This window comes from Oncorhynchus keta, chromosome 1, assembly GCF_023373465.1.
Source record: "Oncorhynchus keta strain PuntledgeMale-10-30-2019 chromosome 1, Oket_V2, whole genome shotgun sequence".
Taxonomy (NCBI): Eukaryota; Metazoa; Chordata; class Actinopteri; order Salmoniformes; family Salmonidae; genus Oncorhynchus; species Oncorhynchus keta.
Genome location: NC_068421.1, coordinates 27786779 through 27801172, shown reverse-complemented (window position 1 = coordinate 27801172; position 14394 = coordinate 27786779). Strand labels below are relative to the sequence as shown.

The 14394-nt window shown below is 44.4% G+C and overlaps 1 protein-coding gene across 1 annotated transcript in view; it reads left to right on the top strand.

Moving 5' to 3' along the window:
• LOC118373468 (2-(3-amino-3-carboxypropyl)histidine synthase subunit 1) overlaps nucleotides 1-14137 on the top strand; it is a 127048-nt gene extending 112911 nt beyond the window's left edge. The window contains exons 11-12 of the mRNA XM_052520073.1: nucleotides 11172-11306; nucleotides 11652-14137. Of these exons, the coding sequence (XP_052376033.1) occupies nucleotides 11172-11306; nucleotides 11652-11750 (234 nt within the window). The 3' untranslated portion in view covers nucleotides 11751-14137. The remainder of the gene's footprint in view (nucleotides 1-11171; nucleotides 11307-11651) is intronic.
• The last annotated feature ends 257 nt before the right edge of the window (nucleotides 14138-14394 follow it).

Below are 14394 nucleotides of genomic sequence, written 5' to 3'. Positions count from 1 at the left end.
GGCTGGCTGGATGGGGCTAGGGGGAGAGGCAGGCTGGCTGGATGGGGCTAGGGGGAGAGGCAGGCTGGCTGGATGGGGCTGGGGAAAGAGGCAGGCAGGCTGGGAGAGGCAGACAGGCTAGATGGGACTAGGGAGAAAGGCAGGTACTGTAGGCTAGATGTGGCTAGGAAGGGCGAGAGGCAGGCAGGTTTGATGGGGCTATGGAGGGGGAGAGGCAGGCTGGCTTGATTGGGCTGGGGAGAGAGGCAGGCTGGCTGGATGGGGCTGAGGAGAGAGGCTGGCTGGCTGGCTGGCTGGCCTGCTGGCTGGCTGGCTGGCTGGGGCTGGAGAGAGAGGCTGGCTGGATGGGGCTGGAGAGAGAGGCAGGCTGGCTGGATGGGGCTGGAGAGAGGCAGGCTGGCTGGCTGGATGGATGGTGCTAGGGGAAAGAGGCAGACTGGCTGGATGAGGCTGGCGAGAGAGGCATGCTGGCTGGATTGGGCTGGGGAGAGAGAGGCGGGCTGGGGGAGAGAGGCAGGCTGGCTGGATGAGGCTGGCGAGAGAGGCAGGCTGGCTTGATGGGGCTGGGGAGAGAGGCAGTCTGAATGGGGCTAGGGAAAGAGGCATGCTGGTTGAATGGGCCTGGGGGAGAGAGGCAAGCTGGATGGGACTGGGGGGAGAGAGGCAGGCTGGATGGGGCTGGGGGAGAGAGGCAGGCTGGCTGGATGGGGCTGGCGAGAGAGGCAGGCTGGCTGGATGGGGCTGGGGAGAGGCAGGCTGGCTGGCTGGATGAGGCTGGTGAGAGAGGCAGGCTGGCTGGATGGGGCTGGGGAGAGAGGCAGGCAGGCTGGCTGGATAGGGCTGGGGATCGGCAGGCTGGCTGGCTTGGGCTGGGGAGAGAGGCAGCCTGAATGGGGCTAGGGAAAGAGGCAGGCTGGCTGGATGGGGCTGGGGGGAAGAGAGGCAGGCTGGGGGGAGAGAGGCAGTCTGGCTGGATGGGGTTTGGGGGAAAGAGGCAGGCTGGATGAGGCTGGGGAGAGAGGCTGGGGCTGGGGAGAGGCAGGCTGGCCAGCTTGATGGGGCTGGGGAGAGAGGCAGGCTGGTTGGATGGAGCTGAGGAGAGAGGCTGGCTGGATGGGGCTGGAGAGAGAGGCTGGCTGGATGGGGCTGGGGGAGAGAGGCAGGCTGGCTGGATTGCGCTGGGGAGAGAGGCAGGCAGGCTGGATGGGGCTGGGGATCGGCTGGCTGGCTTGGGCTGGGGAGAGGCAGCCTGAATGGGGCTGGGGAGAGAGAGGCAGGCTGGATGGGGCTGGGGGAGAGAGAGGCAGGCTGGATGGGGCTGGGGGAGAGATGCAGGCTGGCTGAATGGGGTTTGGGGGAGCGAGGCAGGCTGGGTGGGGCTGGGGGAGAGGGGCAGGCTGGCTGGATGAGGTTTGGGGGAGAGAGGCAGGCTGGCTGGATTGGGCTGGGGACAGCGGCAGGCCGAATGGGGCTGGGGAGAGAGGCAGGCTGTCTAGATGGGGCTGGGGGTAGAGAGGTGGGCTGGATGGGTCTGGGGAGAGAGGCAGGCTGGCTAGATGGGGCTGGGGGTAGAGAGGTGGGCTGGATGGGTCTGGGGAGAGAGGCAGGCTGGCTAGATGGGGCTGGGGGTAGAGAGGTGGGCTGGATGGGTCTGGGGAGAGAGGCAGGCTGGCTAGATGGGGCTGGGGGTAGAGAGGTGGGCTGGATGGGTCTGGGGAGAGAGGCAGGCTGGCTAGATGGGGCTGGGGGTAGAGAGGTGGGCTGGATGGGTCTGGGGAGAGAGGCAGGCTGGCTAGATGGGGCTGGGGGTGGAGAGGTGGGCTGGATGGGTCTGGGGAGAGAGGCGGGTATGGACAAAGCTCTTCAGTAGGAGCCCCTATGTTCTGTCTTTCAGCTCTGTTGCTCTCAATTCGATTTGAATTTAAGGGGCTTATTGGCATGGGAAACATATTTTTACATTGCCAAAGCAAGTGATATAGATAATAAAACGAAAGTGAAATAAACAATAAATAATTTACGGTAAACATTAGTTCCAAAATAATAAATAAATTCCAAATGTCATATTATGTCTATATACAGTGTTGTAATGATGTGCAAATAGTTAAACATATAAATATTGGTTGTATTTACAATGGTGCTTTGTTCTTCAATGGTTGCACTTTTCTCTCTCTCTCTCTCTCTCTCTCTCTCTCTCTCTCACTTTCACTCTCACTGACTGACTGACTGGTGTTCTCTCACAGCACAGCAGACCAGCTCCCCTCGCTGGGGGCCTTGCCACACTGCATCCCAGCTGCAGCTTGTTTTTCTAACTAGGAAGAGATGGATATGATAAGCAAATGTTTGTTTTTGTACTCCTATGGAGGTAGTGCGTCCCTTAAGACAGGCTTTGGTTGCACAGTGATATCAAGCACAGGAGTATGAATATGAGGTGGGCTGCATTTTAGAGACACGCAGAGGTGATAATGTAAGCACTATCAGTCATTACGGTTTAAAAATGAGTCATATGCTTAAAATGTACAGTTTACATTGTGACTAAGACACTAATTGTCTTAGATATTAGGTTAGTTTCCTAATGGGAAAGGTGCCCGTCGTATGGGCATTAGCATCATCATGGTCTTATTTTAAGATATGGTCCAAGGTCAGTACATTCCATATCTGTGATAATGCACGGTTTATGCTGCTGCTATGATATTGACTAATACTACAGACGCTGTGTGACTGTGATTCGCCCAGTAGTAATATCCCTCCATGACGTTCATTTGTGTTCAGAAGCCTTCTAGTAAGATGTTCCCTGGCTTCCTTGACGGCCCTTTTCAGATACTATCAATACATATGAATTATTTGCGCTGTCTGCGTTTGTGTGTGTAAGTTTGATAAGTTAATTCACCTCTTCTCTAATAGACTACCTGCGTCTGTTTTCCCTGCTTTCCTCTGTGGCGCATTAGGAACTGGGGAGATGAGGGAGGAGAGAGATATAGGGGGATGAGGGAGGAGACGGAAGAGGTAGATATGGGAAGGAGAGGGAAGAGATAGATATGAGGAAGAGAGGTATGGGGGGATTAGGGAGGAGAGGGAAGAGATATGGGGGATTAGGGTGGAGAGGGAAGAGAGATGGGGGATGAGCGAGGAGCGGGCAGAGAGATATGGGGGGATGAAGGAGAAGAGGGAAGAGATATGGGGGATTAGGGTGGAGAGGGAAGAGAGATGGGGGATGAGCGAGGAGCAGGCAGAGAGATATGGGGGGATGAAGGAGAAGAGGGAAGAGATATGGGCGGATGAGTGTGGACAGAGATGGGAAGGAGAGATATATGAGGGAGGAGAGGGAAGTGAGATATTGGTGGATGAGGGAGGAGAGAGATATGAGGGAGGAGAGGGAAGAGAGATATGAGTGGAGAGGGAGCATTGGTTATTTTCAGAGCGTCTCATGTTATATTTATAGTCAATAAGACACACTTGCCTCCTGTCAGTGAAGGGATTAGCAGGAGCAGCTAGTTTACACAAGGAGAGGGAGAGGGAGGGAGGAGATAGATTGGAGCTGAAGAGAGTAGAGATGAGAGGAAAGGAAAGAGATGAAAGAGAAATGAGTGATTGATAAGAATACATTACATTATTGACGAGAGCTGTGATGATACCAGTATTGCAATATTCTTTCCATGGAAAAAATGAAAACATGAAGCAGACAACTCTTTGGTCCTTTAAAAACCAGCTGAATGTAAAATACTGTGTGATATAGCTTGGTAAATAAATACATGGGTAATGAATTTCCTCCTCTTCTTCCGAAGAGGAGAGGCGAAACGGATCAGAGGACCAATACGCGGCGTGGTAATTGTCCATGGTTCTTTTTAATGCGTTAAGGTACACATGAACAACTGACTACAAAAAACAAGAAATGTGAAAACTCAAAACAGTCCTATCTGGTACAAAGACAGAGACAGGAACAATCACCCACAAACACACAGTGAAACCCAGGCTACCTAAGTATGATTCTCAATCAGAGACAACTAATGACACCTGCCTCTGATTGAGAACCATACTAGGCCGAAACATAGAAATTCCCAAAACCTAGAAAAACAAACATAGACTGCCCACCCAACTCACGCCCTGACCATACTAACTAAATACAAAACACAGGAAATAAAGGTCAGAACGTGACAACATGTGACTCTGGATGACAACAAAATGAAGTTTATTTCCAGCATTAGGGCTGTTTTCCTGAAAGTTAAATCCGGTTTGTGTTTTGTTTCCTTGTCACAATACTGGTATCTAGTATTCTCTAGTATTGACATGGTTTAACATGATAACAAAGGGGAAATGATTGAAATTGTCGGCAGAACATGTACAATACAATAGTTGTTTATCATTTACATAATTGTTTATCAAATTAAATCTCCATGACCCGTGTCTTTTTAATAGAGATAATTGGAAAATCTTCTGTATTATAAATTTAATTATCTTTTTATCTCTATCTTAATGTTCACTAATGCCATTCATAGCCCGTATGAATCATTGGCTCAAAGTCATTCTCGCACATGGTAAAGCGGTGTGTTAGTTCCTCTCCAACACCTGTTTTGCTCTGCACTACAGTGTGTGTCCTAAATGGCACCCTATTCCTTATATAGTGCACTATGAAGGCTATTCCCTATATAATGCACTATAAAGGCTATTCCCTATATAATGCACTATAAAGGCTATTCCCTATATAATGCACTATGAAGGCTATTCCCTATATAATGCACTATAAAGGCTATTCCCTATATAGTGCACTATAAACGCTATTCCCTATATATTGCACTATAAAAGCTATTCCCTATATTGTGCAATATAAAGGCTATTCCATATATAGTGCACTATAAAGGCTATTCCCTATATAATGCCCTATAAAAGCTATTCCCTATATTGTGCAAAATAAAGGCTATTCCTTATATAGTGCACTATGAAGGCTATTCCTTATATAATGCACTATAAAGGCTATTCCCTATATAATGCACTATAAAGGCTATTCCTTATATAGTGCACTATGAAGGCTATTCCTTATATAATGCACTATAAAGGCTATTCCCTATATAATGCACTATAAAGGCTATTCCTTATATAATGCACTATAAAGGCTATTCCTTATATAATGCACTATAAAGGCTATTCCCTATATAATGCACTATAAAGGCTATTCCTTATATAGTGCACTATGAAGGCTATTCCCTATATAATGCACTATAAAGGCTATTCCCTATATAGTGCACTATGAAGGCTATTCCCTATATAATGCACTATAAAGGCTATTCCTTATATAATGCACTATAAAGGCTATTCCCTATATAATGCACTATAAAAGCTATTCCTTATATTGTGCAATATAAAGGCTATTCCTTATATAGTGCACTATGAAGGCTATTCCCTATATAATGCACTATAAAGGCTATTCCTATATAATGCACTATAAAGGCTATTCCTTATATAATGCACTATAAAGGCTATTCCCTATATAATGCACTATAAAGGCTATTCCCTATATAATGCACTATAAAGGCTATTCTCTATATAGTGCACTATAAAACGCTATTCCCTATATAATGCACTATAAAGGCTATTCTCTATATATTGCACTATAAAGGCTATTCCTATATAATGCACTATAAAGGCTATTCCTTATATAGTGCACTATAAAGGCTATTCCCTATATAATGCACTATGAAGGCTATTCTCTATATAGTGCACTATAAAGGCTATTCTCTATATAGTGCACTATAAAGGCTATTCCCTATATAATGCACTATAAAGGCTATTCTCTATATAGTGCACTATAAAGGCTATTCCCTATATAATGCACTATAAAGGCTATTCCCTATATAATGCACTATAAAAGCTATTCCTTATATTGTGCAATATAAAGGCTATTCCTTATATAGTGCACTATAAAGGCTATTCCCTATATAGTGCACTATAAAGGCTATTCCCTATATAATGCACTATAAAGGCTATTCCCTATATAATGCACTATAAAAGCTATTCCTTATATTGTGCAATATAAAGGCTATTCCTTATATAGTGCACTATAAAGGCTATTCCCTATATAATGCACTATAAAGGCTATTCCTTATATAATGCACTATAAAGGCTATTCTCTATATAGTGCACTATAAAGGCTATTCCCTATATAATGCACTATAAAAGCTATTCCTTATATTGTGCAATATAAAGGCTATTCCTTATATAGTGCACTATAAAGGCTATTCCCTATATAATGCACTATAAAGGCTATTCCCTATATAATGCACTATAAAGGCTATTCTCTATATAGTGCACTATAAAGGCTATTCCCTATATAATGCACTATAAAGGCTATTCCCTATATAATGCACTATAAAAGCTATTCCTTATATTGTGCAATATAAAGGCTATTCCTTATATAGTGCACTATAAAGGCTATTCCCTATATAATGCACTATAAAGGCTATTCCCTATATAATGCACTATAAAGGCTATTCCCTATATAATGCACTATAAAGGCTATTCCTTATATAGTGCTCTATAAAGGCTATTCCCTATATAATGCACTATAAAGGCTATTCCCTATATAGTGCACTATAAAGGCTATTCCCTATATAGTGCACTATAAAGGCTATTCCCTATATAGTGCACTATAAAGGGAATAGGGTGCCATTTAGGAAGCAGACAGTTAGGTAGGTAGAAATAAAGTGACACCCACTCAATATTTGGACACCTGTCTGGGATGTGTGATGTCAGACATTGTCCCATGGTTCTCTGAATAAAGCTGTGCCCCATAAAGTGCTCTTCTCCCTCACTGTTCCTTCTCGGCCAACACTAACACTTCTGCCTTTTCCATCAGCCCACTCCCTACCTCAATGACATACCAATGCCAGTAATTTGTGGAAATGAGTAGGAATTGAAATCATGAATTGAAAAGAACAACTACAGGCAGCTCAGTAATTAAATCGTATACATGTTCTCAATGGAAAATGACTGGAATGGAACTGGCCCCAAGCCTTGATTATGAACTTTGTACAGTATGATGGGCTGTATGATGGGCTGTATGGTACAGTGTGATGGGCTGTATGTACAGTATGATGACATGTATGTACAGTATGATGGGCTGTATGTACAGTATGATGGGCAGTATGATGGCAGTATAGTATGATGGGCTGTATGTACAGTATGATGGACATGTATGTACAGTATGATGACATGTATGTACAGTATGATGACATGTATGATGGGCTGAATCTACAGTATGATGGGCAGTATAGTATGATGGGCAGTATGATAGGCTGTATCTACAGTATGATGGGCTGTATGATGGGATGTATGTACAGTATGATGATATATGTACAGTATGATGGGCTGTAGGTACAGTATGATGTGCTGTATGAGGTGCTGTATGTACTGTATGATGGGCTGTATGAGGTGCTGTATGTACAGTATGATGATATATATGTACAGTATGATGGGCTGTAGGTACAGTATGATGTGCTGTATGAGGTGCTGTATGTACAGTATAATGGGCTGTATTTACAGTATGATTGGCTGTATGTACAGTATGATGGGCTGTATGTACAGTATAATGGGCTGTATGTACAGTATGATGGGCTGTATGTACAGTATGATGGGCTGTATGTACAGTATGATGGGCTGTATGTACAGTATGATGGGCTGTATGTACAGTATAATGGGCTGTATGTACTGTATGATGGGCTGTATGTACAGTATGATGGGCTGTATGTACAGTATGATGGGCTGTATGTACAGTATAATGGGCTGTATGTACTGTATGATGGGCTGTATGTACAGTATGATGGGCTGTATGTACAGTATGATGGGCTGTATGTACAGTATAATGGGCTGTATGTACTGTATGATGGGCTGTATGTACAGTATAATGGGCTGTATGTACTGTATGATGGGCTGTATGTACAGTATGATGGGCTGTATGTACAGTATGATGGGCTGTATGTACAGTATGATGGGCTGTATGTACAGTATGATGGACATGTATTGTTCAGTATAATGGGCTGTATGTACAGTATAATGGGCTGTATGTACAGTATGATGGGCTGTATGTACAGTATGATGGACATGTATTGTTCAGTATGATGGTCTGTATGTACAGTATAATGGGCTGTATGTACAGTATAATGGGCTGTATGTACAGTATGATGGACATGTATTGTTCAGTATAATGGGCTGTATGTAAAGTATAATGGGCTGTATGTACTGTATGATAAGTCGCTCTGGATAAGAGCGTCTGCTAAATGACTTAAATGTAATGTAAATGTATGATGGGCTGTATGTACAGTATGATGGACATGTATTGTTCAGTATAATGGGCTGTATGTACAGTATGATGGGCTGTATGTACAGTATGATTGGCTGTATGTACAGTATGATGGACATGTATTGTTCAGTATGATGGTCTGTATGTACAGTATGATGGGCTGTATGTACAGTATAATGGGCTGTATGTACAGTATAATGGGCTGTATGTACAGTATGATGGACATGTATTGTTCAGTATAATGGGCTGTATGTACAGTATGATGGGCTGTATGTACAGTATGATTGGCTGTATGTACAGTATGATGGACATGTATTGTTCAGTATAATGGGCTGTATTTACAGTATGATGGACATGTATTGTTCAGTATGATGGGCTGTATGTACAGTATAATGGGCTGTATGTACAGTATGATGGGCTGTATGTACAATATGATGGACATGTATTGTTCAGTATAATGGGCTGTATTTACAGTATGATGGACATGTATTGTTCAGTATGATGGTCTGTATGTACAGTATGATGGGCTGTATGTACAGTATAATGGGCTGTATTTACAGTATGATGGGCTGTATGTACAGTATAATGGGCTGCATGTACAGTATGATGGTCTGTATGTACAGTATAATGGGCTGTATGTACAGTATGATGGGCTGTATGTACAGTATGATGGGCTGTATGTACAGTATGATTGGCTGTATGTACAGTATCATGGACATGTATTGTTCAGTATAATGTGCTGTATGTACAGTATAATGGGCTGTATGTACAGTATGATTGGCTGTATGTACAGTATCATGGACATGTATTGTTCAGTATAATGGGCTGTATGTACAGTATGATGGGCTGTATGTACAGTATAATGGGCTGTATGTACAGTATAATGGGCTGTATGTACAGTATAATGGGCTGTATGTACAGTATGGTGGGCTGTATGTACAGTGTGATGGGCAGTATGATGGGCTGTATGTACAGTATGATGGGCTGTATGTTCAGTATGATGTACAGTACGATGGGCTGTATGTGCAGTATGTTCAGTGTGATGGGCTGTATGTACAGTATGATGGGCTGTATGTTCAGTATGATGTACAGTACGATGGGCTGTATGTGCAGTATGTTCAGTACGATGGGCTGTATGTGCAGTATGTACAGTATGATGGGATGTATGTACACTTTGATGGGCTGTATCTACATTATGATGGGCTGTATGTACAGTATGATGGGCTGTATGTACAGTATGATGGGCTGTATGGTACAGTATGATTGGCTGTATGTATGGTATGATGTACTGAATGTACAGTATGGTGGGCTGTATGTACAGTATGATGGGCTGTATGTACAGTGTCATGGCCAGTATGATGGGCTGTATGTACAGTTTAATGTGCAGTATGATGGGCTGTATGTACAGTATGATGTGCAGAATGATGGGCAGTATGATGGTCTGTATGTATAGTTTGATGGGCTGTATGTACAGTATGATTGGCTGTATGTACAGTATGATGGGCTGTATGGTACAGTATGATTGGCTGTATGTACGGTATGATGTACTGAATGTACAGCATGGTGGGCTGTATGTACAGTATGATGGGCTGTATGTACAGTGTCATGGCCAGTATGATGGGCTGTATGTACAGTTTAATGTGCAGTATGATGGGCTGTATGTACAGTATGATGGGCAGTATGATGGGCTGTATGTACAGTAAGATGGGCAGTTTAATGTGCAGTATGATGGGCTGTATGTACAGTATGATGGGCTGTATGTATAGTTTGATGGGCTGTATGTACAGTATGATGGGCAGCATGTACTGAATGATGTGCTGTATGTACTGAATTATGGGCTGTATGATGGGCAGTATGTTGGGCATTATGGTGTACAGTTTGATGGGCTCTATGATGTACAGTACGATGGGCTGTTTGATGGGCAGTATGTGCAGTATATTGGGATGTATGAAGTACAGTGCGATGGGCTGTTTGATGGGCAGTATGTGCAGTATGATGGGCTGTATGTACAGTATGATGATGGGCTGTATGTTCAGTATGATGGGCAGTATGAGGGACTGTATGTACTGAATGATGGGCTGTATGATGGGCAGTATGATAGGCAGTATGTTGGGCAGTATTTTGGGAAGTATGATGGGCTGTATGTACTGAATGATGGGCTGTATGATGGGCAGTATGTACTGAATGATGGGCTGTATGATGGGCAGTATGTACTGAATGATGGGCAGTATGTACTGAATGATGGGCAGTATGTTGGGCAGTATGTACTGAATGATGGGCTGTATGTTGGGCGGTATGTTGGGCAGTATGATGGGCAGTATGATGGGCAGTATGATGGGCAGTATGATGGGCAGTATGTTGGGCAGTATGATGGGCAGTATGGTGGGCAGTATGGTGGGCAGTATGATGGGCAGTATGATGGGCAGTATGATAGGCAGTATGTTGGGCAGTATGTTGGGCAGTATGATGGGCAGTATGATGGGCAGTATGTTGGGCAGTATGATAGGCAGTATGATAGGCAGTATGTTGGGCAGTATGATGGGCAGTATGATGGGCAGTATGATAGGCAGTATGTTGGGCAGTATGGTGGGCAGTATGATGGGCAGTATGGTGGGCAGTATGATGGGCAGTATGATGGGCAGTATGATAGGCAGTATGTTGGGCAGTATGATGGGCAGTATGATGGGCAGTATGATGGGCAGTATGTTGGGCAGTAGTAAAAGGACAGGACTAATGAATGGATTGCTGGAAGCCCTCTTTCTTGGTTGTGTTGTTTGTGTGTGCAGATGATCTATGTTTATCCTCTGTCTTCTCTCCTGTCTTCCCCTCTGCTGTCCTGTCCTCTCTGCTCTGATCTCCCTCCCCTCTTCTCCTCTACCAGGCAGCTGTGGCTCTGCAGCAGGTGGGCTGGCAGGAGGTGTACCCCATGGACTTCTACTCCAATCAGAGCCTGGGGCCATGGGCGCCCAACCACCCCGACAACCAACCAGCTCGGCCCACCCGCAAACAGACACAGGTGAGTAGGGCGGGGGGGGTGAAACCAAGTGTGTCCAAAATGCTTGAAGCCTCTCGTGTGTGTGTGTGTGTCATGTGCCTTAAATGGACGCGCTTACTAAGAGGGAGTGCGTCACCATGGTGACACCCAGCGGTACACTGACAACAGAACACATTTCCTGATTTTATATTTCTTCTTTGACTTCTTTGATCAACAACCAAATGTATGCATTCCCTTTGGAGGAATATTTCCTTGCTATGAACATTCCTTGTGAGTTTTCCTGTCATTGTATCAGGAGTAGGTATTATTAGGGGTAGGCACTGTCACAGTTCCAAATGTTAACTCTCTCCCACTGTTTCCCTACAGAAGACTGGCTCACAGCCAGCCCCTATCTCCACTCCCTCACAGCAGTCTAAACTGTGTGGACAGAACCAGTGCGCCCCTTTTGGCTGTCAGGGAGAATGACATGTACACCTCCACTGCTGGCTGCCAACCAGCTGTTGGAGCTCAGGAAGGCTTTCACTCTGAGCCCTGCTCAACACCTCACCTCCCCCAGGAGACAGAGAGCAGTACAGAGAACCAGAGACACTTCACCTCAGATACCCCTCCATTATATTTACTGTCCTGATGGAATGGACATTACTGCATCAAAGTTTGAGAGAGAGAGAGAGAGATGTAATATTTTAACCAACATGTCTACCAATCAGTAGCAGTTAGAAGTGTGTGTCAGACAGGAGCTCCTGGTTGTGTTTTATTCAGTCACGACTTGCTCTCCACTCATTATTTATTAATGACAGGAGTCTTTCAGTGTGTGTGTGTGTGTGTGTGAGATGTGGCCTAGGCTGGTTCCCTGAGTACATCTCCCTACTTTATCTACCACAGTCTCTTTGATGTCACACGTACGGCACCCCTCTGATGTCACAAGCCCCCCCGATAAGGCCTGCTGTGCTGCAGCTTCTACTCAGATCAGTCACAGCCGCATCTCATTCCAATCACAAGCACAGGTGCTAGATACTGCTGGTCCCACCAGATGCCCAGGTCCTCGATGTTGTATTGAGTAATGTGCTACGTCACTGTATATAATATCACATTACACCATGCTCGACACCTCAGCGTTTCCCTCACAAGGCTAGCTAGTGAGTTATAAAGGTGTTTGTTTACTGGCTGTTGTCTTGTTGGTTTGAATAGAAGCATTGGAAAACAGAGTTCTTTCAGTTGAGGTATAATTGACATATTGGGAGGTGGGGATTTGGCAGGAGATTGCATTCAACAGATAAATAAAGAATCTTCACTCCCTAATGCTTGTAGGATCTGCAGAGAAAATATCAAACTTAATTAAGCTGAGTAAACTTTTGTGGATTGCAAAGCCAAACTGAATATCCTCTCCAGTGTCTCTCTTCGCTGTTTACTTCTTTATTGTCCAGTGTCTGGATCCTTACCCACAGAGAATCCCTACCTACATCTTTTAAAACATAAACACTATAGCACTGTACCTGTCCACAGCCCTGGGATATGTTTATTAAGCACAGGCACGGAATAATGTTTTTAAATGGAGACAGAAATGAGCATGCTAAACCAATATGTCTAGGTAGTACTTCCTCTGTTTCAAACAATTTGCTTTTTTTCTTGGTAACTGAAGTAACCCAAGTATTTGCACCACCTCTACTCTCAGACTTGCCTTCCACAGAGACTCTGATCCAATGCACATATATGGCCAAATGCAGAAAAACATGTAATGTGAGAACATTCTCCCCGTATGATCTGTGGTGTATTGTGTCAGACATATTGCACCACAGGTTCATTGGACCAGAGATGAAGTGGGAGGCAGTGGCCACTAGATGGAGAAATCTGCATAGCCAGTGTGTTTTAGCCCCACTCTGATAGTGCTGCTAAATCACCAGAGCTCATGGGGGATTGATTTATCACTGTTTTGTATGGCAGTGTAGTGGGTGAGTGTGCTTGGGGGTGTCCTTCCAAGAACCCTGTGTGCTTTTTGTATTCAGTGTGTGTAATTGTTTCCAGATGTTTGGGGAATGTGACTCCACTCTCTTCCATCTCCCTTGGCATCCCTCCCCCTCTCTCTCTCTCTCCAAATGTTTTTGCCATCATGTTTCTTCTGCCAGCAGCTCCCCGTTTCCTGTCCCTAGGGCAGGATTGGCCAGGGTGGGGTTATGGAGGGGTTATGACTGCTTTTGACTGCTTATGAGCTTCCTGTGCACATGTGTCACATGACTAAGTCATTTCAGTTGAATGCAGTCAGTTGTACAACTGACTAGGTATTTCCCTTTCCTTTCTCAAAGACAACAGGTGTCATGGATTACGTAGACGTTTGACTGCTATCAGTTTGCGCTGTACGGTCAGCTAGTGTTTATTGTAACCCAGTTCCTATGTTGGTCACCCAAAACCATTATATTGATATCCCCCAAATACAATAAAACATTTGAGACCTCTTAAGATATGTGTTAATATATAGGTCATAGTGTATCGCAGGAGGTTGGTGGGATCTTAATTGGGGAGGACGGGCTCAGGGTAACAGCTGGAGCCGCATCAGTGGAATGGTATCAAATATATCAAACGCATGGTTTCTATGTGTTTGATGCCATTCCATTTGCACTGTTCCAGCCATTATTATGAGCCGTCCTCCCCTCAGCAGCCTCCACTGTAGTATATCTTAAATAGCACTTTTGTAAAACCCAAAGATGTGTTGCACCAACTGATTGCCTACTTTCAGACTCCTAGTATGTGATTGTTTGTTTGTTTGTTTTTCTGGTCCAGAGAAGGCTCCTCAGAGGAGGAAGGGGAGGACCATGAACCGTGAATTTCATGCAAATAAAATTGTAAAACATTTCAAATGTGATCCTTTTCAGATAAAACTGTATTAAATATATTCACGTCACCAAATAATTTATTAAAACACACTGTTTTGCAATGAAGGTCTACAATAGCCTCAGCAGCACTCTGTAGGGTAGCACTATGGTGTAGCCAGAGGACAGCTAGCTTCTGTCCTCCTCTGGGTACATTGACTTCAATACAAAACCTAGGAGGCTCATGGTTCTCACCCCCTTCCATAGACTTACACAGTAATTATGACACTGTCCAGAGGATGTCC